The following is a 27,499-nucleotide window of genomic DNA, read 5'->3' on the forward strand; positions in this document are numbered from 1 at the left end:
GACTTTTTAAACGCTTTTTACGCACCCAAAAAAAATTGCGTTTTTTTTAAACGCCATACGCACCCATAAAATTTTGGAGTTAGACTCAATAATAGATCGTATTCCAGAACATTTTCATCTAATTAATTGTTCTCATCACAAAATTTGAATGACATATCAGTCAATTATTGAATACCATTGTATACATTATACGTATAGGTATAATGTATACAACTCATCAAAGAATGAATAAGTATTCATCAAAGAATTATATATGTTTTGCATCAAATATACTGGCCACTTTGTTTTAATCACAGGTTCGTTGTTCCTATGATCATTGTTGATGCAAGCACAAAAGTTGAATGAATTTACGTTTAAATGAAATTAATTTATTAATTCGGTAAACCGCAGGGCAAACAACCTGGGCCAATACTTTCAAAAAAGTTAAGAGATCGTAAGTTCATCAGCCAATCATTGTTGGCCTTTCAAGCAAAATCCACCAATCATAGACAAGAAAATAGAGCGCAAGTTCTTACGTTCACTTAGCGAATTTTGAAAGTATGGCCCCTGATCGTTAGGGGAGAACACATTCCCCCGGTCGCCCAGTGATGCAACCGCGAACTTTGCGCTGAAATTAATGGCACGTAAATATTGCCTTGCGCGGTGTGCATGGACACGAGATGTGCAGCACATCTTATGAGAAGTTTAAGTCGTCCGCGTCCATGCACGGTCATGCTGATGCATCGCCTTCATCGTCCACCGTCCTTCAGCCTCATGTTATCTGTGAAGGTTTGGTCGATCGCGTCTACGGCCATGCTGATGCACCGCCTTCGTCGTCCACCATCCCTCAGCCTCATGTTATCTGTGAAGGTTTGGTCGTTTGCATCCACAGTCACGCTGATGCACCGCCTTCGTCGTCCATCATACTTCAGCCTCATGTCCTCGTATGAAGGTTTGGTCGTCTGCTTCCAAGGCAACGCTGATGCGCCGCCTTTGTTATCCGTCATTCCTCAGCCTCAGGTTTGGTATACGTCCACGGTTGCGCTGACGGCACTAAGCTGAAACAGACGATCAGCTCGTATCCAGTCGTCAATTGCTAGTCTAAAGGGCGGACACGCCGCTCCTCTCAACTTCTTCTGCAAGACGTTGAACAGCCTATGTCCTGCCACGGATGGAGATCCCTCTCGAAGGGTCTGAATTCTGACCCCAGCTCTGTTGTTCGAAGCTGGTATCCTGCACATTGCCTGCCTGAGGAATAGGTATCCATTTTCTCTTTGTGAAGTGTCACTATGCTCCAAGTTTCGCTTTCAAAATTATTGTCTAGTCCGGTGATCATCCTCCATTATATGTACCTCTCCTTCCACCTCTCCCGTGAGTATAGTTCCAGGTGCCTCTGCCAGTAAAACAGCTAACAGAGGCCAAGGCTGGCAGAGGCCAAGGCTGGCTGAGGCGAAGGCTGGCAGAGGCCAAGGCTGGCAGAGACCAAGGCTGGCAGAGGCCAAGGCTGGCAGAGGCCAAGGCTGGCAGAGGCCAAGGCTGGCAGAGGCCAAGGCTGGCAGAGGTCAAGGCTGGCAGCCGTGATTTAGAACAGATATAGCCCAAGGGCTTTGAAGAATGTAACCATTAACATCGCTGCTGCTTTTCCGAAATATGGCAGATCCACCCCCTTTGTTTGTCCGCGCATCACCAAGTTGCCGCTATGAGGTTATCAAAAATGACCTCAGCTCTCTACACACTGTGTAGTGTACAGGCCCTACTCTGCACTGTCCAGTGTATTGGCTCCATATTGTGGTGTACACTATGTAGTGTACAGGCCCTATACTCTGCACTGTCCAGTGTATTGGCTCCATATTGTGGTGTACACTATGTAGTGTACAGGCCCTACTCTGCAATGTCCAGTGTATTGGCTCCATATTGTGGTGTACACTATGTAGTGTACAGGCCCTACTCTGCACTGTCCAGTGTATTGGCTCCATATTGTAGTGTACACTGTGTAGTGTACAGGCCCTACTCTGCAATGTCTAGTGTATTGGCTCCATATTGTAGTGTACACTGTGTAGTGTAAAGTTGCTACTGTGCATTGTACTGTGTACGGACATCACTGTACGCTATATACTGTGCAGTGTACGAGGTCTTGATGTTGTTGATGGAGCCAATAAAAGTCTACTGATGTTCAATATTATTGCTTCAGCTATCAGATATCATTATACGAATGCTGATGTTCTATGTCACTGTGAAGGTTTGAGGGAAACCATATAATTAATTTAAATAGTATTTTTTTGTGTTTGAAAAGTAAAGTTTTCCCGCATTGGCGGCTCTGCACCGACGTTGCTAATTAAATGAATCGCTTTAAGCTCACAAGCGAATTTAGTGCAGTGAGATCTCGCCAGACGTTAATATGCACGTCAGACTTATCTAAATACAATTGCATATATAATCAGTAATCAGCCTAAATTAAATTTCCAGAAGTACAATTCTCATTAAACATTGAAAATTTCATTCATTCACGTGGTTTGCATCATTTAGTATGGAAGTTCGCCGGCGTACAGACGGCGTTCGCCGTAAATCCGAACGCTCTGACGAACGCGACAGCAGCGAAGAGTGCGACCAGAGCATTCACTATACTGAAAGATCAAATGAAGATCATAATAAAAGATCAAATGCAGGAGTTTATGATCGTTCAAATGATCGTGTCGTCATGGAGACCCGTGAAGATATTTCTGAAGGAGGCGGCGAAGGTGAAGGCGCAGGTGAACAAGGAACCGGAGGAGCTCCAGGTTTCTCCCGAAGAATAAGTAAGGATTCCTGCTTTAGTCTGAATGTAGTGATTTTTTGCATAAAAACACAATTGCTTACACCGCCATCAGTTGTTGTTTTGGTCTCAAACTTCGTTTTTCATCTTAACACATCCCTTTTGCTCTAAAATTCACTCGTTTGTTCTAATAACCTTTCATTTGTTCTAAAATCCTCTCATTTGTTCTAAAGACCACTATTTTTCCCGAATTAATTACTTCTCTAGTGCGACATTGGACATTTTTTATACAGGCAACCATTTTAGGTGCCTTGTCAGTTGAGTTTTCATTGACTGGATTGTATTTGACTCCTGAGATGCACTATTTCTCAAATTGAGAAATATCAATGCTTCTATATAACTTTGTGTGCTTAAACAATTCGATGGTGTCTTAATTAACATAGATTCTTCGATTCCCACGCTCCCTCTTACTGCCCAATTGTAATTCTTAACCGTAGCGAATTATTGTTTTCATCAGATACCAAACGCTTGATAATATGAGCAAAATTCAATCATAAATATGTTTGAGTTGAATTGCGAACAATTTCATGACAAGTGGTCGTAAAAGTGTCAACATCTTTTATGTTTGCCCTGTCAACTCTAGGAGAATCAACACCTCGTAAAGTCCCATTTTCGGACTCCAAGCTACCGATTTCGAACACCGACCTCCAAGTTTCGGACTCCGACCCACCGATTTTGGACTCCGACCCACCGGTTTCGGATTCCGACCCACCGGTTTCGGACTGCGATTTGTCAATTTTGGACTCCGAACCACCGGTTTCGGGCACACACCCATCGGTTTCGGAATCCGACCTACCAATTACGGACTCCGACCCGCCGGATTTGGGCACAGGCTCCCCGGACTCGGACCTCCCGGTTTCGGACTGCGACGTCCGGCAGTGGCTGCAGAGGCACGGCGGACTGGAGGCTGACTCTTATTGGTTGACGCGCGTCGTGCTGCTGCGAGCGGTTGCCTTCATATACAGTCAGTCAAGGAAATTGGTAAAGATAGATATATAATTTAGTTGAAATAATTAAGTTGTCAATTCTCGCCGTGTCGCACGTAAACTATAAAACCTTATTTCCTCTCCCAGATTAAACTTTCTCCTACGCATATTTGTCACATCAACCATGTTTCCTCGTCAGTTCTGTCATTCACACATTCTTCAGTTCTCCCTACATGCGTCGGTTTCTGTCACGTACATTTATTCAGTTCTGCCACTTACATTTGTCAGTCCTTACTAAGTAAATTCTTCAGTTCTGTCACGTATATTATTCAGCTCTACCACGTATATTCATCACATATATAACGTACAATACTTACGTCACGTTTACCACATGCATTTCCTTCACATTCGGCCGGCGGCGGCAGTGGTGGCGTTCGCGGTTGCCTACCATCAGAACAAACAGCTTCTGGGCGACCGTGGGCTGCTGCCTCTGCGCCGTTTCCTGCTCAGCGTCTGCAACTCGTAAGAAACACACCCCCACTTGTAACTGCAATACTTTATATACATTTTAATGCATTCATGATAACCAATAATCTAGTCTGGGTCCTTCAATGTGTCAGTGAATGAGAATGAATGTCAGGGAACGTCATATGTTGGATCAGGATGACTCACATTAAGACAAAAAAGTATCGCTGTTTGGACAACAAGCCATTCATTTTTCTAAGTAGTTCTTCAGCGGGTCGCCTGCCGAAGACCACCCCTGCCCTTGAGCCTGATGTAATGGACCATCATGATTCCTGCCTTCTGGAACGTAGCCTTCAACACTTCAATTAAGCCGTCCGTATCTAGGCCGTGCGTCGAACCAGCCCCCGGTCGAACGGCCACTTGTCGAAGGACGATAAATTTTGGAACAGAACTATGCTATCTGAAACCTTCAGATGCGGTGAACATAAAATTACATAACTTAACGATGCCTGGAAGTCATATTCGATCCGCGGCCTGGTGGTGCACGGCAGGTTCTATGCGAGGCCGGAGGAAGACAAAGCCGAGTGGTTCACGGCTGATTGGTGGATGTCCGGAGAGATCCAAGGCGTTCGATTCAGGGCTTATTGGTGCACAAAATTGGTGGTGCACGGCTGCGATCCCTTTTGGACAAAAAACCACGTATTTGCACGAGTGTGTGGCAGAACTTAACTGAGCCTCTGATGCGCAGGCGGGAGAGCTACTGGGCGAGGTTCACTGCCGCGCCGACGCTGCTGTGGCTGGCTTACCCATGGCACAGGGTCAGACCTGGCCCTATAATATGTTTAATTAATATAATATGTGTATATCTGTGCTATAATATGTCTAATTAAAATAATATGTGAATATCTGTGCTATAATATGTCTAGTTAATATAATATGTGTATATCTCTGCTATAATATTTCTAATTCTTTGTATTTTTTTCATAAAATTTTGTTAGAATTCGAAGCTTTTGATTATCCCATATGCGGATGCCTTAGTATATTTTATTAAAATTTTTGGTTGGAATATAAAGTTCTGATTAGTATATTATGTTTCCTTGTATTTGTCTGATGCATCCTCTTAGCAGTATTTTTTGTATTGTTTCAGTAATAATTCGAAGAGCCAAATTGATTTAGAAATCTGATGATAAAATTATATCATCAGATTTTTAAATCAACTTGGCTCTTCGAATTATTAGTTATCGACCATTTGATTTTCATTAACGATCCTTATTTTTGTTAACGAAAAAATCCCAGACTTTATTTATTCACTACATAGCAAGTTTATTGAAATTATCATCAGATTTTTAAATCAATTTGTTAACGAAAATTCCCAAACTTTATTCACTCTATAGCAAGTTTATTGAGAATATAAAGTTTATATCAATTTTTCGTTTTGTTCGCCAATGGTGAACATACGAACCTGCGAGGTTTTCGGGAGGTTGGCTAAGTTTTTTCTAGTTTTTTTCTAGGTTTTTGGTATATCTGTTTTTTTTAAGCTAGGTTTTTTAGCTAGGTTTTTTCTATTTTTTTTCTAAAAATTTCTAGGTTTTTCTAGGTTTTACAACATACGAACAGGTGGATGTTTGGCTCGACACCATCGCGCTCACCGGGGCGGCCCTGGCAGCTATAGTGATGGTGTCAGGAGCTGGCAACTGGCTGATGATGGTGACGCTGTGGTCACTATACCACTCCATCGTGGCAGTGGGTGAGTTGAGTGGTGCGTGATGGTGACGCTGTGGTCACTACACCACTCCATCGTGGCAGTGGGTGAATTGAGTGGTGCGTGATGGTGACGCTGTGGTCACTATACCACTCCATCGTGGCAGTGGGTGAATTGAGTGGTGCGTGATGGTGACGCTGTGGTCACTAAGAGGGTGTGAGTGAGGGTGTGAGTGAGGGTGTGAGTGAGGGTGTGAGTGAGGGGTGTGAGTGAGGGTGTGAGTGAGGGGTGTGAGTGAGAGGTGTGAGTGAGGGGGGTGTGTGAGGGGTGTGAGTGACGGGTGTGAGTGCGGGGTGTGAGTGAGGGGTGAGTAAGATGTGCCATGTCATGTTCAACGATCTCAATATTTCTTCAACAATCAATGTTTGTGACCAGACTCAACCAGTACCCAACCCGCTGGCATACTACCTCCACCAAACCCCGTCCCTGGTGCACAACTTGGAGGTGCTGGGCAACCACGTGGTCGAGCTGGTCGCGCCTTGGCTGATATTTGGCAACCGTGGTTGTCAACTCGTGGCCGGTGTGGTGCAGATTGCGTTTCAGGTGAAAAAGAACGGGTGATCAGTTCAAATTACTGGCGAATATATGATCCGTAAAGATGCTTGCAAATGAGTGATCAGTTAAGATGCGTGACGGATTTGTGATCGGCAAAGATGTGTGGTGGATAAATGATCGACAAAGATGCATGGCGGATTAACAATCGGAAGAATTGCAGGGCGGATTAGTGATCGGCAAAAAAGCATGACGGGTAAGCAATCGGCTAAAAATGTATGATGAATGATCGATCGGTAACCCTGCGTGGCGAATGAGTGATCAGCAAAAATGTATGGCGGATAAACGATCGGTGGAGGTACAGAGCGGATGAGTGATCAGTAAAGATGGAGGGTGGATGAGTAATCGATAAAGATACGGGGTGGATGAATGATCAGTAATACTCGTAAGTAAAAATATCGACACTCGTAAGCAATAATATTGATTTCTTGAAATAATTACTCAATATCAAATACCTGCTCTTATCAAAAGCAATCTCTCCGTCCACGAAAATGTGACCAAAATAACGCTGTAATCGCGTTGGTTCTTTACACGTTTTGTGCTACCGTATGTTTGTTATGTGTGCTCCTGGTAGCACAGGTTTTGTGCTACCTTACGTTTGCGTGTGTCGTTCAGTAATTAAGATTTATAATTTATTTTCTTGTCAGGTTATCCTGATCATGTCGGGCAACTTGAGCTTCCTCAACTGGCTGACGATGGTGCCAAGTCTTGCGCTTTTCGATGACAGATTTTACGCGCGTTTCTTCAGCGCGCGTAAAGTGAAGGCCGTTGCAAAACGCCAGATTCTGACCGCTCGAGACCACGCTAAAGTCCAGCCTGGTTAGAACATCTGGAATTATTCATTTACAATTATCGTAGCTTTAGTACCTATATCAGTTCAAATTATGTACACCTGTTCGCATGAACGGTTGGCTGTTGATGAAGTTGTTACTTGTAAAAGTCAAGCAAGTTGATTTCACGAGTTCCTTATATTCTCGACTCCCTTGAAATATTTATAATTGCAAATCAAATTAAGTAAATAAATAGATATGGAAGTTCTGTGTCGCTATTTACTCACTGCTAGTGGAATCCGACTCCTATGAATTTTTCATCACTCCATCGCGACTTTTCTTTTATTGCTATTTTCGAGGGATTTGTTCAAAATTTTAGTCTTTTTACAACACTTCTCTTTAACTTCACTTCTTGTTTTTTTTGTCTACTACAAATCTTATAATCGATATTTAACACACTTCTACCTGTCCAATCGATCTGAAATTTTCCTCACTTGCGTAAATTGGAGACAATGCTTGAATCAATTGACAGAACAAATATATTTAAAAAAGTTAAATCTCTTTCATGTATTAAAAAAATTCAAAAATTAATTTTTCTTAATATATGGAAATAAAATGAGAAATTCATTGTAGATATGTAACATCGGAGACACTGTATTCTTTAGAAGTATATAATTCTTTAATATATAAAATTATATTTATTCATATTTACATTTTTTATGGTATATAATATAATTAGAAGTATATATAACGTATATATAATAAAAAAGTAATTTAAAACGCATATTATTACGATGCAGGTTTGTTCCGCGACGTGTTGAACCTGGCGCTGTGTGGTGCGCTCGCCTACCTCAGCCTGCCCGTGCTGGTGAACCTCCTGTCGTCCCGACAGGCCATGAACACGTCCTTTGAACCCTTCAGGATACTGAACACCTACGGCGCCTTCGGCAGGTCATACTAATACTGTTTAGTCTATAGGAACAGTTATACCATGAACACGTCCTTTGAACCCTTCAGGATACTGAACACATACGGTGCCTTCGGCAGGTCATACTAATGCTCTTTAGTCTAAAGAAGTTATATTTCTATTGTTCTTTATAGACTATAGAACACTGTTCTGTACAGGCCATAGAACAGTCATATACTTTTACTGTTTTTCATGGGCTATGAAGAGTCATACTTTTACTTTTGTATATAGGCCATTGAACAGTAATACTTCTACTGTTCTATATAGGCTATAGAACAGTCATACTTCCTCTGTTTAGTCTGCAGAAGTTATATTTCTACTCTTCTATATATGCCACGAACCTATATACTATGCCTTCGAGCCCTTCAGGGCCCTAAACACCTACGGCGCCTACAGCAGGTAGGCGCATCAGGCTCAATTTTATTTACATATTGTCATAAATATACTATTTCTATATTTTAATCAGAAGTAAACATTTAAAATTTTATTAGACAAATCTACCTCGCCACAGTCTGCCTGACGGCAATTCTTTTGAGTACAATAGCTGCTGATTTTTTTATTCTACAACGCAAGCCTTTTGGTTTTAGCCTTATATGACTAAATCAAAGGCATAAACCAACCTATGATTTAATAATAAAAATTTGCAATTGCGTGTGTGACAATTGTTGCGGATTCTTATCAGCGGAGAATTTTCACAACTAGAAGGGTCTCGAACCTACAACTCTAATTTTGCCGTTCTTAACCACCCGGCAACCTTGCCGATTTTGACCGAGATTTTCACAACCAGGTGAGACTTGAACCCACAGCTCACTGCTCCACCTTGCTGATCTTAACTACTTCGCTTCGACTCCTTATGTCGCATATTTTTAGGTTTCCTGAAACATTACTTGGTGTTTACTATTTTCATATTAAAGTGTAGTAAACTAAGCCTAAGTTAGTCACTAATAGATAATTTAGTTTAATGTTGTAATAAATGAATATATTGCAATTGTCCCCGTATGCACAGCGTGAGCAAGGAGAGACATGAGGTGGTCTTGGAGGGTCTGGCCAGCGACGGCTCGTGGCTGGAGTACGAGTTTAACTGCAAGCCTGGGGCCGTAGACCGCAGACCCTGCCTTATATCGCCCTACCACTACAGGCTCGACTGGCTTATGTGGTTCGCTGCTATGCAGGTCTGGTTCATGTGGTGCCTGGGGCTGTAGACCGCAGACCCTGCCTTATATCGCCCTACCACTACAGGCTCGACTGGCTTATGTGGTTCGCTGCTATGCAGGTCTGGTTCATGTGGTTCACTGCTATGCAGGTCCGGTTCATGTGGTTCACTGCTATGCAGGTCTGGTTCATGTGGTTCACTGCTATGTTAGTTTAGCGAGTATATCAGCGAGTTTCGGATACTTGAGACCAATAGATTGGTGTAAAATTATTATTATTCATCTTGTCCTTATGAATATTTGTGTATACAGCGCGCGGAACACAACCCGTGGCTGTATCACCTCGTGTACAAACTCCTGCAGAACGACGAGGCGGCCACGTCACTCATCAGAACAAACCCCTTCGAGGCGCGCGCGCCCCCCAGGTGATACAATGCTATCTAAATTATAAATAATAATAATAACTATTATATACATATTATATATATCTAAATTATAAAATATCAGTCCATCTTATGGATATCGTCAGTTAGGGAAAAATCGGGTTCCAAAGGCCGGATCCCTTGTGAATCAAGTCACGAAAAATTCAAGAATCGGCAACAGGCCATGGGCCTATTTCTTCAACGCCGACACTTCTGTTCTATATATAACGTCTTCACTTTTATTGAGAACGTATTAATTGTAAAAAAAACTAGCCAGAAGGCCTGGAAGAAAGTGGCAATGTTAACAACTGCAGTATCAACGAACTAAGATTGTCATCATTTCTTTTGATTAGCGATATTGCGGAATTCTTAAAATACCATCGCTTGAAGCGCAGTTAATTTCCAATTCATGTACTGTTCATGAGAGATTATTGAAAATGAGATTTTGGTAAATGTAAATCTCAAGTAGAGAAAGTGAGATTTTGCAAAGAATATAAAAGTAAAGGATATGCCAAATAAATTCAGGCACTTGGTTTATTTTTTGGCTTAAATTCTTGGCTTTTCTTGTTGTTAAATTCTTAAATGAGACCTTTTTGGACAATTAAGAAATGCTCCTGTTTTAGAATAAGGGGTCCCATAGCGGACTCTAGATTATCAGCTCAATTTGAATTTCATTATCAGTAACAAATCGTTTTCATTAACTTTTGCTGCCCATTAAGTGACGTGACTTGCATCTCAGTGATGAATATCCACGACGACGCTTCACGTTCCATTGAAATAAGAGCCATTAAATGGAGCACCGTAAGTCATCTTCAAAAAGTATTTGAATTATTCAAGTCACTCTTCAGTTAACTGAAAGGCCGTAGCGCTCTGGCATTAAAAGCAACGCTAACAAAGAACTAAAAATTCTGCTAAGTTTCTCAAGATTGAGAAGTGTTGAATAAAATTGAAATTAATACCTATATGTGCAGGAGTGTGCGTGCGTTGCTGTATAAGTACGAATAAATTAAATAAGTACGAATAAAATTGAAATTAATACCTACACGTGCAGGAGTGTGCGTGCGTTGCTGTAAGTACGAATAAATTAAATAAGTACGAATAAAATTGAAATTAATACCTACACGTGCAGGAGTGTGCGTGCGTTGCTGTACAAGTACGAATACACGCAAGCATTTAGTGGCAGCGCTGCGTGGTACGTGAGGCACGTGGTCGATGCCTCGTACCTGCCTCCCCTCACCAACGCCTCGCTCGCCTCCATCGCCAGCAGGATGCAGTGGCCGGGGCTTGCTTAACACCTAAGCGTCTAGCTGTACATTTCTGTCGCCTTTCAAAATAACTTTTTTTTGTAGCTAAGCGCCTTTCGAAATTTTTTTTTATCTAGCTGAGCGACTATCAAAAAATTTTTTTAGCTAAGCGCCTTTCAAAATTTTTTTTATCTAGCTGAGCGCCTTTCAAAAATTTTTTTTAGCTAAGCGCCTTTCAAAATCTTCTTCAAGCCAAGCGCCTTTTAAAATAGTTTTTTTTGTTCATGCTTTAAGCTCATTCGTCCAATGTTAGGTTTTTTTTATAATGAATAAATTCAGCAATGTGGTACATCACACATCACTGCATACATCACTGCATACATCACTGCATACATCACTCATCACTGCACACATCACTGCATACATCACTCATCACTGCATACATCACTCATCACTGCATACATCACTCATCACTGCATTCATCACTCATCACTGCATACATCACTCATCACTGCATACATCACTCATCACTAAACTTTAAGGCTGCAGGGATGCTACTTAATAACGACAGAACATTGCATACATCACTCATCGCGATACATTAATTAAAAAAACGAATTTGCTTTTTATTTTTGCAATACAAATTCTGGAGTAGCGCTCGAGCCAATAATTACAGTTCCGCTGATTCTGGAGGATTATCATTATTCTGCAAGAAGACAGCGCATTTGTTATTATTTCTCATTTTTTAAAATAAACGCTCAATTCATTTTTTTATTGAGAGTGAAAGATTTCCTTTGTAAGGTTGAGTGAAAATAAGAGAATATAATCAACAAGGTTTGTTGCGTCGTTTGATTTTATATTCCGAAGTAAGCACATTAATCGATTTCTCCCATTGTAGCTTATTTAACAGATGCTGACCCTGAAGACTGGATTATATTACCAGAAAACATTTTTTTTACAATATATTCCTAACACACCAATTTTTACACAATGGCGGCAGGAAAGTACCCGGGATAGACCGTAGTACAATTTTGCATTTCACAGGCACCATCTTCCATTCTTATTTTGGTTAAACTTACTATACAACTTAGTTTACATAAATAATATTCTTAGCACCAGCGCTCATGTTAGAATTCATTGATGTAGAGGTAATACAAATTTATTTTAGGTTTAACCGTACCGTGGACATAACATTCGACGAAATTTAAAAACTTAGGCGTTTTCCATAGCTCACTGCCCCAGGTATTTTGATTCAACTGTACTTTAACATTTACTTATCCGTCGAAATTCACGACTTGAATCTGTGAAGACTTCAAACCGCGCTTCCAACATCGCTATAAATAATTGGAACAAACTTTAATTATTTACATGAGCCTGGTAGCTGCACCTCATCACTCCTATCAGCCATGACCCAGCTCGGTGAACCATAAACTCGTTGCCATCGCTGTCACCAAGAGCGATATCGACACGCAAATGAAGCGAGGAAAGTTAAAACCTTTAATTATGAACACGGTCAAGTTGACCCAAGCGAAAAATTGACATGAGGAAACAGCTTGACTGCCACAGTTTTATTACATGACCTTATCACGTTCTTGACGCTTGCCCTAAAGAAATTCAAACTCACTGTCGTTGCCAAGATTAGCATTCAACTCGAGTGTCGTTGGCACATCTATGTGCATACACGTCGCTGTATATGTACCTATACGAACGTATTGGTAAAGCGACACAGTGATAACCATACAGCAATACGTGATGCAATAGCAAACAAACAAGAATATCGTGAAAGTCAAAGCGATACAATGAACCAGGATCATGGAAGCTTCGCTAAAGAACATCAGCAGCGATGCCGAGCTGCAGTCCCGGCTGGGTCTTGTCCCAGGGTCTGTGTCTCACTGGGACGCAGTAATTGAGCTCTACGCGCGCCACGCCCCCGACGTTCACGGCCACGCCCGCCCCCAGACTCATGCGGGCGGCCAAGTTGGCTGCTGCGTCGGCGCCTCCTGCAACGGGTGACTCGTATAGAGCTTCTCATGAGTTTCTGGCTCAATAGCGCGGATACTCAACACTCATCCACTACCATAGCCACTCATTCATCACCATAGCCACTCACTCATCACCATAGCCACTCACTCATCACCATAGCCACTCACTCATCACCATAGCCACTCACCCACCACCATAGCCACTCACTCATCACCATAGCCACTCACTCATCACCATAGCCAGTCGCCCACCATCATAGCCACTCACTCATCACCATAGCCAGTCACCCACTACCATAGCCACTCACTCATCACCATAGCCAGTCGACACCACAATAGCCAGTCGCCCACCACCATAGCCACTCACCCACCACCATAGCCAGTCGCCCACCACCATAGCCACTCACCCACCACCATAGCCAGTCGCCCACCACCATAGCCATAGCCTTATTGTATTAAAGAAGCAAAGTACAGACGAGTCTCTCGAGCCTTTCTTTTAATATAGAATCTAAACTCACCCACCCTGCCCATCACTCGCCCACACTGCCCAGAACTCACCCACCCTACCAATTAATCACCCACCCTGCGCAGAACTCACTCATATTGCCAAGGACACATCCACCCTGCCCAGAATTCACCCGTCCTGTTTCTCACCCGCGGCTGGGTCGGCGAGGGTGCCGGCGCTGGCCCAGGCATGCAGCCTGAAGCGGTCGACGAAGGAACCTCGCGGCAGCAGCGGCAGCGGCGCGTAGGCGTGTGCACTGCCCAGCCAGTAGCTCTGCAGGAACAGCGAGAACGTTAAGGAAAACTGGGTCTATACTTTCAAAATAAGTTAAGAGATCGTAAGTTCATCAGCCAATCATTGACGGCCTTTCAAGCAAAATCCACCAATCATGGACATGAAAATTGAGAGTAAGTACTTACGTTCACTTAGCGAATTTTGAAAGTATGGCCCCTGGGAAGGAAAACGCGGTGCTTTTTCAATCGATTAAAGGGCAGGGCTAAAGCTAATAGAATTGCAGTATATATATATCTACAACTACGGGGCAACATACCAATGTACCAATGACTGTAACCGATGCACAGTCACCGAAATACAATAATGCTGCTACCTACCAAGGCATAGTGGTATTGTCACTGTAATTCAGTTACTGAAGCACAATAATGCTACTACCAAAGCATAGTGGTACTGTCACTGTAATGCAGCTACAGATGCACTAATAATAACAACTGCCTGTCACGAGCCTAAAGGCAGTTCATGCAATTAGAAGGCAGTAATGCATCGATTTTGTTTCAATTTTTTCAGTTAGTTTTTTTCGACTAGCACTATATGTAACGCAACATAAGGTGCACAACAATCCCAATACAAGGCTCGTGTCCTTCCTGCCCAAGACAACACGCGGAATATTTCCTTCCTATTCCAACGGACATCAATGATAACTGCAATTCGTTCCTAAGTGCTTTCATGCTCAAAAAATATGAAAGCAACCCTTCAAAGATATTTTCAGTGAATAATGAAAAACTGCATGGAATCCAGAGACCAGGCATTTCTTCGTATCCCCCCCCAAAAAAATCACAGCACTTGAATCTTTCTTGAATCAAACTTTAGCCAAAGCACCAGCAATTTACCAACTCGAAAAATATTAATCTGAATTAAGAATATTTCCTATTGTACGATGTTTCTATAGCCGAATATTCATGAAAACGGAGCAAATACATGCTGGGCGTTTCCATTCACCCACTCATAAAAAACAAGTAACTTCAACCAGCAGAAAACCTAAAACCAAGGGGCCACCCAAGAGGCCAGGCATCCTCGGGTGTGCCCACCTGCCACCCAAGGGGCCAGGCCCTCTGGTGTGCCCACCTGCCACCCAAGGGGCCAGGCCCTCTAGTGGGCCCACCTGCCACCCAAGGGGCCAGGCCCTCTAGTGGGCCCACCTGCCACCCAAGAGGCCAGGCCCTCTGGTGTGCCCACCTGCGCGCCCAAGGCACACTTGTCGCTGTGGGGCCCGACGCCCCCCATCTGGAATCCCCTGAAGGTGGTGGGGCCGCCCATGAAGAAGCGGTCGGCGATGGTGAAGCCCTTGGACCCCAGAGGCGCGAGGTGACCTAGGCTCAGGCTTACTTGCGTCACCTGGGTACGTGAAAAGTTAATTAATAAATATAACAAATCCGAGAATCTTTATGAAAGATGCCCAAGGTATTCCCAAAGTATCGTCTAGAAGAAAACCAAGTATCGTCTAGTTTCTGCACTGAAGAAAAACAATAAAAAAGTGACTGTAGCTTCAGTGGCAATATTCGATCGTTTGGACGAGTCAAACGGTTTTTAATTACAAAACCGTTCTTAATTGCCAGCTGACTAAAGGAGCAAATCAAACAGTTCATCGAAATCAGCACCCTGAATCCTTCCAGAATCCTCGACAGCCCCAGCACTGACCACATCAAAGGGCAGCTCCCCAGCACTGACCACATCAAAGGGCAGCTCCCCAGCACTGACCACATCAAAGGGCAGCTCCCCAGCACTGACCACATCAAAGGACAGCTCCCCAGCACTGACCACATCAAAGGTCAGCTCCCCNAAGGAAGAGCTTGGTTGGCCTGTAGTTGGAGTTCGGATTTCGAGAAGCCCACGTTGCCACCGTAGCCCGCTGCCTCGGTCTGTAGGAAAGGCACACGGCTTAGTAGAGCGGAAATTCGACATAATTATTTATCCACGATCACTATAACTCAAGTTTTTCCCATTAGGTTCGTGTTGTTCATGATGATCCACGAGCAACGTGAGATCTTTAAATATTTTACAATAATGAGATAAGTTCTTCATAGGCCAGACATAAGCCTCTGTCCATGCGCGTCAACATTTTTAAACTAATGCTGTTGGATTATTTCTATCGCAAACTATTCATCAAACAGCACTGAAACCATAATGAACTGAAACCATAAATAAACTGAAACTCTGAATGGCCTTACCAATGTAGCTGAACATACTTCGGCCTGCAATGCTAGACTAAAATAATTCTGTAACACACAGCAGCATGACGAATAACAATGCCTCTAATCCCACAAATTGATGCATCTCATATACTCCGTTATATAACGAATTACATTCTTATGATGTAATCCAACATCATGACGCGAAGTATCAAGTCTTTAATTACGTAATCATTAAATGCGTAATTAATACATTACAACGGCGGGGTGCATAACGATGAGAGTGGGGAGGTTGGGCGGGTCTCTCGTTTCATTGCAGTCAATAATGAATAAAGCCCCAGGGGCAGGAGGGGAGTACCCAGGCCCTGAGGAGGTGGCCGCGGGTGGGGAAGATGTGCTGGTCCCCTAGGGAGGCAGTACCTGGGCCCTGAGGAGGTGGCCGCGGGTGGGGAAGATGTGCTGGTCCCCTAGGGAGGCAGTACCTGGGCCCTGAGGAGGTGGCCGCGGGTGGGGAAGATGTGCTGGTCCCCTAGGGAGGCAGTACCTGGGCCCTGAGGAGGTGGCCGCGGGTGGGGAAGATGTGCTGGTCCCTGGTGTCGACGCTGACGCAGTACCTGATGGAGGTCTTGAGGGTGTGGCCGCTGTGCTCCCGCACGCCAAAAGCTGTCGTCTTTGACAAGCAGGACAAATGTCGCCATGCTGCCTCTGCTGTCAACTCGTGGCTCGTCTGCAATATAATCCTAATATAGTTTCACGCATACAAAAAAAAAATTGATATTAAATATACCTACGTAACCTTGAAAAATATCTACGCTATTTCTCACAGGAAAAACTGATATAATAGTTCGTTATGATTATAACATAATTTGCCACATAAAACTTTGCTACATTAATTCTGCAATAAATTCACCTCAAAACATATTTTTTCGCACGAAAACACGATGGTATATTAAAATGATGGCTTTCTTAATATGTTTTTGGTCAAATAGAGTTTAGAGTTTAGCAAACGCAATTGTGTTGAGCAATGATGGCAGCACTTGAAAAAATGATTGATAATACTTAGTGAATGCACAATAAAACTGAATTTATGAAGAAACTGACTGAATAATTATAAGTGAAATTTTTTCAGAAAATGCACCACAAAAACATTGTTTTCCTCTGATTATAAGTGAATAGAAATCATGTAATGATGTAATCTAATATTACAGAGATAATATTGATAATTCTTAATTCTTAATAATTAATTCTCGCGAATTCTTAATAATTATTAATGCGTAATCTAATATTACAGAGATAATATTGATAATTCTTAATTCTTAATAATTAATTCTCGCGAATTCTTAATAATTATTAATGCATGATCCTTAAGTCCATGAACATTTGAATGAAGCAGACAATTTCAAGCTGGGTAGAGCTCACGCCTTTTGATTGATACATTGCACAATTTTCTAGCATGAATACTGACCTCGTCAAGTGATGGAAACATGAAAATAAGCTAGATTAAATTAGAGAGTATCAGCTTCAGCTGAAGTGACTTTTCAACTTGATAAGTTTGATTAAAAGTGATGAGTCGTGCTTCAGTACCTAGGAGTGATATCGTAACTTTGAAGTAAAAGAAGTTATACGAAACAAAGAGCAGAGGTTCAGTTGAAGATATGGTTAAAAGTGATGAGCTAGGCTTGAGTTGAAGTTATTTTACAACTTGACAAGAAGTTCTATAGTGAGTGAAGAGTTAATCTGAGGACACAGGAGCTACGCACGTATTTCCACTGGGAGCCTTTTTTCTAAAAACTAATTCTTAATACAATATGGTTCCCCTAGGTTCTCCTGGAAATAACTGTCAGAAATAAGGTTCCCCTTATAATATCTTCACTGGGAACCTTATTTCTAACAGTTATTTTCAGGGGAACCATATTTTATTGCGAATTACTTGCTAGAAAAAATGGCTCCCAGCAGAAATACGTGCAATAAAGTAGGTTCCCCTGGAAATAAGCGTTAGAAATAAGGTTCCCCTTATAACATCTTTACTGGGAACCTTATTTCTAATAGTTGTTTTCAGGGGAACCATATTTTATTGAGAATTACTTGCTAGAAAAAAAAGGCTCCCAGCAGAAATACGTGCAATAAAGTAGGTTCCCCTGGAAATAACTGTTAGAAATAAGGTTCCCACTAGAATATTTTCACTGGGAACCTTATTTCTAAGTTATTTCCAGGAGAACCTAGGCAAGCTATTTTATTGTTTACTGACGGTGGGGGTGGTGTTGAATGTGACGCCCAGAGCAGCGCCGCGCTCCAACAGCTTGTACCCCGACCAGCCCGCCTCCAGGGAACTCTGGTGCACACTGCTCGTCACTCTGTGGGGGAGGCGTGGTGAGGACATTTCACATGCGCGTGACATAGTTAAAACATTCATCACACAGAGCATTTTAAACATGCATCATGTCTTCGGTTCCTGAAACATGTATCAATTTCGATTATTGATACAGGTTCTTGGTACCAATAGTTTTTCATAGGCAAGATAAAATTTTTCTAGTTAATAATCTACGTCTAATGACAGGTAAACTTTTTATTATCCGATTTATTGCAGAAGTTTGACTGCCACTACCTTGATCTGAAGCGGTCGTGGATGTAATTGACTGCCACTACCTTGATCTGAAGCGGTCATGGATGGGTTTGACGGCGGTGACAGCGAAGGCGGTTGTCTTCTTAGTACCACGGCCGTAGCTGACGGTGCAGTGCTCACCGCGCCCCAGGATGTTCCTGAGCGCGGCGCCGCCATTAAAGAGCGCCTCGTTTTGCCCCACGGCGGTGTTGGCCTGGGCACCAAGCACCTTCACCTCCTCCACTTCGAATGTGACCTGCCAATGAGAATGAGTTTTATCCTTTGTCAGGCTATGTAATTTTGTCACGTTATTATTGTACCAAGTGAAGGTACGTACAGTTTTACAAATGCCATGTAGAGTTGTAGAGATGAATAACTCCACAATTATCTACAAATAACCCTTTGCCTAGTTATGACATTTTGTTCTTTGAATGGAACTGACACTTGTAAATCACAGCTCCGGTTTTTTTCAGATATTGTGACCAGAAGACCTTTTGAACAATAACAACTAAGTACCCAGTCCATGAGAGACATGCACACAACTTTTTTTGGTATGAGAGGAACTGTGGATCTTAGTAATAGCGGAGGATCCTTGTGGTATGAAAGGAACTGACTTGTATGCCATCAGTGAGGGCATCAGATCCCTCGTAGGTGTCAATGAGGACATCCACGCCCTTGAAGCAGCCAAGCTCCTCTAGTCGACTGCGTGCTTCATGGATCTTCAGTACAACCTGAAGAACAACATTTCTATTAACTATGATGATATCAATAATAATTATGAGATGGAGAGCACAAATGAGTCTTATGTATTGACTTTAAAGCTATCACAAAAGAACAGCATCTGCTTTATTGAAATTGCAATGGAAAGTACAGCACCAATTTCCACATTTGAATTTGCTTCACAATGAAAAACACACTGTTTCAACAATGGAGTTAGCAATTGTACTTGGATAAGAAACTGGTGTAGCAATTCTGCACAACTCACAGACTGGAAGTTGTTGGCGGAGAAGACATCCTTGACGCTGCTGATGATGATGTCCTCCTTGGTACGTCCTATGCCTGCCACATGCACCCTCTGCACCTGAGCCTTTAATATCAATACACTTCTTTAACTCAATAACAGAACAGAATTTTGTTAAAATTAATATCTCAATTATTAGAATATGTAGCAATTTGCCTCGTTTCTTACAGAAATGAGGCCTCATTTATTACAGAAATGAGGCAAACATTTATGTAATCATTTTCTGTAATCATCTTCTGTAAATCTTACAGATCATTTCTGTAAGCTTTCTTACAAAAATGAGGAGGCTAGGGATATTTTAAAATTACAATTCTGATTACTGGATACAAAACAACAGGTTGGATCTTCCTATGTAAGAGATAAAAAATGGATGAGAAACAAACACAGCGATTGGACACATGTTGTAAGATCAGGATGGGGAGGGAGCCTGTATTTTTTTACCAATAATTCTACAGCATTCCCATGCCAAGAGAAATTAAAATGCATATAAATGGCACCATGGACAAAATGGTTATTGTGCATTATCTCAAATGCATTCAATGGATTCACTAGAAAATATAGTTAATTAATAAATGTTAAAAAGGAAATATGATATCAAAAGGAAAATATTGACCATTTGCATATATAACCAAAATTGAAGACCATTGGTTATGACTGTGTTTGAAGTGCATTGAAAGTCCCACAATCTTTGATAAGAATTTAGGAGCTTGATTGTGCAAATAAAAAACAAGTTCTACTATAGTAACCCTTTTCATTCAATAATGTTATTAGAGCGTAACCAGCACCAATACTACATTATTGTACAAGTATTACTGTTTGATGTAGCATTTTTTACACATATCATGCATTTATCATCAAATGTCTGTACATTTGAGGTGAACAGCACTACAAGTAATCCTAAGATAATTTTATATTGAATTTGTGTCCCTAAAGAAGCAGTCACTAATATGACTGAAAAATCATTGCCTCTGAAGCTCCCTAAATTAAATGTATTGTTAAGGCGTAAATAATAAACCATACCGAGGTTATTGGATAAAGCTGATATAAAATTACAGTCAAGAAGAAGCCATAAAATTAGAGCTTATTGAGCATCTTATGACTCCAGGGAGAAGAACCAGCACTGGTAGCAGCCAACATTCAAAATGAGTGCTTGTAATAAATGTTGTTCATTAGCTTTGTATTTATCAACACTCTACTAAATAAATTTACCTGAGCTGTAGATGGAAGTCTCAGAAAATATTGTAACAAGTTTTCCCTATTTTAGGATTCAAGTGGTGTACATTTGTATGATTTAAATGCAATTTTGATTGATATTTATATATCAATAACATTTGATTGATATTATAATATCAACAACAATCATGAAGTATTTTCTTTTCTTAGTAGAAAAAAAGAATAAAAGAAATGGAAGACTAGTAAAAGCATAAATAGGTAAAAAACACATACACAACTCCATGCCAAATGAGTATGCAAACACCATGAAGAGATAACCTAAACTGATGTTGAAACTCAATGAATGCAAAAGGTGAGACTCCTGCAGTTTCAAGAGAATAAGATTTGGAACTGACAATTTCTGGCTGGTGCTATGATTTGCCAGTATTATTAATTTACATGATTGTTTATAAGGGTAGAAAATTAAGTTTCAATACACATTAAAGAATATCATTGGGTGTAGATTGTTGTGCTCAGCATTTACAATAGAATATGTTGAGGTCATAAGTCATAAAATTGAGGGAAAGTAAACATTCATTTTTTGTACAACAGAATGACAAAAACTTAACTACATACCATGCATTTAATCAACTCACAAAATGCTTCGCATTTATGAGTCCTCTGACCTGGACAAGCAAATAAGATCCAGCGGCATGGAATAGGTTAAATAAAATAAGGTTACAATCCATGTAAATATGTCTATATCTCAACTTTTTGATGTGAACATGGTTTAGACAAAAATTAATGCAAGATGAATTGAAATGTTTAACTTCAGCTCTCCATATCTGATCTGTAAAGTTGATAATTCAGAAATATTTTCCATTTATGCTCTAGGTTAAATAATTAAATGTCAATAGAGGAAGTTTAAACCTGTTAGTTAATTATTACTGCAACATTTGTTAATCTACTGTATCAAAAATATATTAATTCTGAAATTGAGTTAATTAGGAAACATAAAACAGTAAAATAAAAGGTCATTGAAGCATCCATTATTTGTAAGGCGTCATGATTAATCTAAGTCAAGAATTGGGTAAATAGAGTTATAAAAAGTCAGTGTTCAATAACATCTAACAATGAAAATTGTGATACATAATGAGAAAGTCAAGCAAAATAAATATAATTTTCATGATGTTTTATCAATAGTTCAAACAATTTATAAACATCACTGTTGATAATAATTTTCAAACAAAAGTAGCTGTTAATTACAGATAAACTACAGTAAGCACTAAACATTGATTCACATAATCAAGCTTAAATTATTTTCAAGGTCAAGAGCCACTCTGCAGCCATGAAATCATAAAATATTCTTGGGATGGGTGGGGCAATCCATTAATAATGACTGGATAGGTGCTCATGTCAGGTTATTCTACCAGTAACGTATATGACAGCTTTGAGGCTCTCTTTAAATCCCATATATATACTTGATGTGGAAAGGAAACTTGTCTGTCTTGATGTTGTAGATGTCGCAGTGGGGCTGCAGTACAGTTCTAATAATGCTATATGGTAACTAAGCTGAATTATGGTCAGAATATTTATTAATTCTTAATCATAAAGTAAATTGTGTCAAATTGTGTCACAAATGTTTGCCTGAGCACAAAAATTTTGCCTTCTTGCTGCTTGTTTTTTGCCATTTGTAGTAGTTTTCTTGAACCTATTTTCAGCTAGAACATTAGTAAAATGATCCTTAAGAAACAAAATTAAAGTTGATTGTTGAGCATATTAAACACTCAAACACTGTCAATCTTCATAGTTGCTTTGTTTCAACTTAATCTGTACAACTTACATCAGTTGGTCCTTGTAGGAATACCTTTATAAGCCAATTCCTCTGCACAAATTTGATTTTTATTCTACTAATAACTCTATAGTGGTGGTACGTACTTTAAACAGGATTTATGATCCTTTTCAGGAGTGTTATAAATACTTTTTAGAGGTAAGCTAATGCAAAAAAATTGCATTTTGTCAATTTATTGTCAGATGTCTGTCTCTCAGTCACACTTGATAAAAAAATTTCTGTGAACATGAAGAATTATTTGCGCAAGTCATCTCATACTTAAGTTTGAACAACCAAATCATCAGTGACCAACAATGAGTTTCAAGAAACAAAGTCCAAGGAAGTATTTTATATCAAGTTAATAGAACACAAATCTGAGAAGGCTTACTGCTTCACTGTCCTGGGAGAAGCAATTTGAAAATTATTCACTTAATACTCATCCGATTAATCTTATAATGGTAGCTTCCATCACAAATTCAAAGAGGAAGGAATAAGCACCAAGACAATAATTGTGCAATGGTAAAATAAAAGCATGGTGACAAAAGAGTTGCTTTTCTGGTACTTCTTTACTTCATCAACACGTTAAGTGCGGTACAACTCACGGGTGGGTCGTAACACCGGTATGAAATACACACTTAATACAACATGGCCGCACTTAACATGTTAAGAAATGATGTTCCATATTGAATGAGTTAACTTGTCTGAAGCAAAACTGGACTTATGTATTTATTCAATAAAATCAACAAAATAATTCATCAATAAGCAAAGAAGGGTAAAAAAACTGGATTTAGTTTTACCACCATGATTCTAGGGCAGTCAAGCAGCCTAACCTTCTGATGTTGCAGTCTTTGCATGAGGCTCTGCCTTTTGATCCGTTTTAAGGTTTCTCTCAAGCGAACTGCACCAACTTTCAAACGTTTGTTCTTTCTGACATTTTGCTGCACAGTAATGCAGCAAGAGTATGACTTAAAAACTTCTAAAAGTTATTAGCAAACTATTATTGGGGAAAAATTGTGTTGAAGTGATTATTGCATCATGAATCACTGACAATTTATGTTAGGTAGCTGCTTCACTGTTCAGTCCAAGATTTAAATGTGCAATAGAAAGGAGTAAAACAAATTTACAGTTAAGAATACTTCTAATGTTCACTTAGATCTGAATTTGAATCTAGAAGAGAACGATGCTCCATGCTTTCAGATATTAATGGCATTATGTAAGTAATATTCACTAATGTCTTCTTCATAAGGTTAAATATGAAATATTCATAAGGCAAAATATCACAATTGTGTACATAAAACATAATGCAGTTATTGGCAGCTGCATGTGATTATAAAATGAGAAAAATTTAACAAACAATGGTAGATAAAATAGTAGTTCATAATAAAATACTTTTGTTTCAGAATGAATGTAATGGATGGGGAATGCCTCACAAGTTAAATCCCACTAAATTAACAACATTTTTAATACTTTTTACAACACTTCTCTTTAACTTCACTTCTTGTCTGTCTGTCTGTCTGTCTGCTACAAATCTTATTATCAAAATTTAACACACTTCTACTTATCCTATCGATCTGAAATTTTGCACACTTGCATAAAGTTGGAGAATGCAAGAATCAAATGACAAAAAAAAAGATTAAAAAAAATTTTGTTTTAATATTAAAAAATTGAAAAAATAATTTTGTCAGCCAGAAATCTTATAACTGATATTTAATACACTTTTACCTGTCCAATTGACCTGAAATTTTGAACACCTGTGTGAAGTTGGAGGCAATGCATGAATCAATTGACAGAATAAATAATTTTGAAAAAATTTTATATATTAAAATAAATTGAAAAATTAATTTTTCTAATATTCAAAAATAAAATTAGAAATTCATTGTACATCTGTAACATTGAAAACACTGAATTCTTTAGAAGTGTTGTCTTTAAAAAGTAATTTTTTAAGTTAAAAAGTAATTTTTAAACGTATATTATTTTCACATCAAAATGAAGAAATTCAATAAAAAAACTTGGAAAAATGCAAGCTAAAACTGAGACCTGTACTGAGGTTTGATGCATCAAGGTTAACTGATTCTTGAGGATGAGCATAGCAGACTTCAAAACCAATAGCTCTATAGTACACAAGTTATTACTCCCACCATCATCTTTACCTACCTAATAGTTTGAGACAGAAGAGCACTTGAAAACTATTGCCGGATTGACAAACTGAAAGTGTTTTGAAACATCAAGCAAAGAAAAATAATCAAAACACAGTAAAAAAATATAACTCAGTACTCACTGCAGCGAGTGACAGGGAGCGCATTTTCTCAGAATTGATGAAAACGTGAAGTCATGGACAGACGGACGGACAGACATGACAAGCACAATAGGGCATTTTTCCATAAATGAGAAAATGCGCTAAAAACAGGTACTCACCTTGAGGCTCTGCAAGTCGATTCGGTCGCTCTTCCGAACAGACTCCTTGTCGGCATCTTGGTCAACACTCTGCAGCATCGAGCATGAATTTAAACATAGAATAAAAAGTGATTCTAAAGTAAAAGAACTTATTACAGAAGATAATTAAACAATTTTATGGAGATATACGTTTTCATAAATACAAAGATAGAAATTTAGAAGTACCGTAGTAAAGATAATTATAATTTAGATCATCATAGAAAACAACTTAGAATTACGTACCATTCTGCAGATGAAGATTAAAAAAATAATGATAATCTTAAGTTTGGTTTATTACCTGTGCTAAAGGATTTATGTTGCTTGTACAGTCCCAGAATTTCCCATTCAGGTCTCCATTTGCATTAACTGCATAAATTTGTTGTACGATTACAATTATTTGTTTAAACTCAGCCCTTATCTTCCTGAAAATTATTTTTATACACCACCACCACAAAAATTGAGACTTTTTGTTCCAAGTGCATTCAAATGCCTAAACAAAGATCCAACAAAAATCGTGAGGAAGCTAATATTTTGAGGCTTCAATTATATATCCCTACATATGAACATACCTTGGCATAGACAGTCCCCATCCTGTGACTGCAGGCAATGCAACACTAGAGAACAAGTATCTTGAGTTGTTTTTAACAAATAATCTAAACTAAAGCTTCTAGCTGGTCATTTTGACTGTGTAATGGCAGTCCGTTCAATGCATAGTAAAGGAGCACTCTCTGAAAAACATTAACTTTGGTGAGACAAAAAACACATTGATATTTGATTGTGAACTGATAAAAAAAGAAATGCAAATTAGATATTTTATAAACTTGCAAAATTCTGCAATTTGGATACAGTCAACTCAAAATATAATCTATTTCAGTCTAAACTAGTATATTGTTCTTTGTTTAATCCTTTTTTGTCTTGTAATTTGAGGTTATAGAAAATCCCCTGCATGTATAAATCAACATGCATAAAACTGAATACATTACTGGTGTTTCCGTATTGAGAACTGCAGTCTGACAACATAAACATGAAGAAGCTGCCAGCATGGGAGGCTCCTAGCTAGGCCTTGGTCTAAAGTGTAAAATTGGGCAGAAACTACTCGTAAATCAAACAAAAATGCCTGTGAATCCTATTATGAGTCACATCCACCATTCAAGCCATAATTAAAGCTTTCCTGCTATTTTCAGCCATGCAACTAAAGCTTTCTTGTGATTTTCAGAGCCAAGAGATTCTGGCTAGATGAATTATCCCTTATTTAATTGTTGATAAAACTGCATGATGATCTGTCCAGATTCCAAATGTTATGAAAATTGGTCACTTAGCACTGCAGAAACTGGCCTCTGCTGATAGGGTAGGGTTGCATATTGATAGTTATCTGCGTGTCCAAGGCCGGAACTGCCAACAACATATGCTGCTGGTTGCTTAGTAACCTTACTGCTGAGGGTTGCAGTGGGCTGGAGCCTATTGAGTTGTTTGGTCTTTCTCAGCAAGTACTGACCCCCCTATAATCATCATCACAGGGTTTATCACTGCAGGCGCCAGCTCACAAGGTGTGACAGCATGGAATTCAGAAGTTGGTTCATCAAGGGCTTCAGCTCTATGTAGAAGAAGAGTGGGTGGGATTGATGTCTTGAATGTGTCCTCAGCACTCCTTGTCACTGCTCCAGTGCTCCAACAATGTCAATATTGGCAGTATTGCCACACAATCATAAAAATTTCAAGAGCAGCTTTATTAATTTTGCAACAGAAATATCCCCACATAGAGCTGAAAGAGGCTCACGGCTGTTCAAAGTTTGGGTGGCAACTGACCTTAATGGAGTTTCTCGGCCTCTCACATGCTTGGCTCTGTTATGTACATTATAAGCATCAGAGGACTGTTGGTGAGTTGAATAGATCTGTAAAGAATGATTCAGTGGTTCTGGCTGTCTCTGAGTAGCTCTTGAGGGCTGTAACCTATTGCCCACTTTAACAGCATATCAGTTGGGAATTGGTTGTGTGAGGACCTCCACAAGTGCAGCATTTATGGACTGAATTACCAGCATTAGGACAATTCTTGATATTGTGATTGACATGAATTTTTTCATGTTTTTGCCCTATTATGTCTACCGTCAACTGAGGCTACTCAGGACGGGCAGGGTAACTCGGGACAGTCCTGCGACACGGCGTAAAACAGTTTTAGTAGCAAAACTAATTGGAATATTGCAAAACTAAATATAGTGGCGTAAATGTCAACATTTTTCCGATCTATGTAGTATAAAGGAAGTTCAAAAATACTACATTTACTAGCTTTGAAAAATTCCTGAAAAAAATGGTGAAAACCGATATTTAGAAAAGTTACTTCTGCTAAGGTCTGTAGTAAAAAAAAATATTTGCCATATTAAAAAATTTTGCTTAGAAAAAAGTGGCAGACAAGTGTCAGCATGAATTTGCAGAATTTACATACCTCAATCCCAAAAAAATTGGCGGCCATTTCCGCACCTTTCCCCCCGGGGCTATTCGGGAC

The 27,499-nt window shown here is 39.9% G+C and overlaps 2 protein-coding genes across 2 annotated transcripts; one reads left to right on the top strand and one right to left on the bottom strand.

The window, feature by feature from the left end:
- The first annotated feature begins 2,444 nt into the window (after positions 1-2,444).
- Positions 2,445-11,174, top strand: LOC108669527 (lipase maturation factor 1). Its single transcript, XM_018156877.2, has 11 exons — positions 2,445-2,774; positions 3,375-3,755; positions 4,143-4,239; positions 4,931-5,000; positions 5,800-5,941; positions 6,249-6,487; positions 7,144-7,315; positions 8,067-8,217; positions 9,240-9,405; positions 9,697-9,809; positions 10,936-11,174. The coding sequence occupies exons 1-11, from the start codon at positions 2,507-2,509 to the stop codon at positions 11,096-11,098; spliced, it is 1,962 nt and encodes a 653-aa protein (XP_018012366.2). The 5' UTR covers positions 2,445-2,506; the 3' UTR covers positions 11,099-11,174.
- A 697-nt stretch (positions 11,175-11,871) lies between these two features.
- LOC108669528 (sorting and assembly machinery component 50 homolog A) lies at positions 11,872-25,730 on the bottom strand. The gene is made up of 12 exons (XM_018156878.2): positions 25,569-25,730; positions 24,982-25,050; positions 19,548-19,649; positions 19,177-19,293; positions 18,607-18,818; positions 18,209-18,314; positions 16,505-16,687; positions 15,617-15,690; positions 15,530-15,584; positions 15,008-15,166; positions 13,687-13,810; positions 11,872-13,050 (listed from the first exon to the last, which is right to left on the bottom strand). The coding sequence occupies exons 1-12, from the start codon at positions 25,587-25,589 to the stop codon at positions 12,875-12,877; spliced, it is 1,398 nt and encodes a 465-aa protein (XP_018012367.1). The 5' UTR covers positions 25,590-25,730; the 3' UTR covers positions 11,872-12,874.
- Positions 25,731-27,499: the final 1,769 nt, after the last annotated feature.

Source organism: Hyalella azteca, unplaced genomic scaffold (genome assembly GCF_000764305.2).
Source record: "Hyalella azteca isolate HAZT.00-mixed unplaced genomic scaffold, Hazt_2.0.2 contig12026, whole genome shotgun sequence".
In the NCBI taxonomy this organism is placed as follows: Eukaryota; Metazoa; Arthropoda; class Malacostraca; order Amphipoda; family Hyalellidae; genus Hyalella; species Hyalella azteca.

Coding starts and splice junctions, on each gene's coding strand:
- LOC108669528 (XM_018156878.2), bottom strand. CDS start 25,589: ATGGGGACTGTCTATGCCAAG. Junction 18,819..19,176: donor CCCTCACTGATGGCATACAA/GTCAGTTCCTTT, acceptor TCTCATTGGCAG/GTCACATTCGAAGTGGAGGA. Junction 16,688..18,208: donor CATTCAACACCACCCCCACC/GTCAGTAAACAA, acceptor ATTATATTGCAG/ACGAGCCACGAGTTGACAGC.
- LOC108669527 (XM_018156877.2), top strand. CDS start 2,507: ATGGAAGTTCGCCGGCGTACAGACGGCGTTCGCCGTAAATCCGAACGC. Junction 2,775..3,374: donor AGGTTTCTCCCGAAGAATAA/GTAAGGATTCCT, acceptor TGTCAACTCTAG/GAGAATCAACACCTCGTAAA. Junction 9,406..9,696: donor TGTGGTTCGCTGCTATGCAG/GTCTGGTTCATG, acceptor TTGTGTATACAG/CGCGCGGAACACAACCCGTG.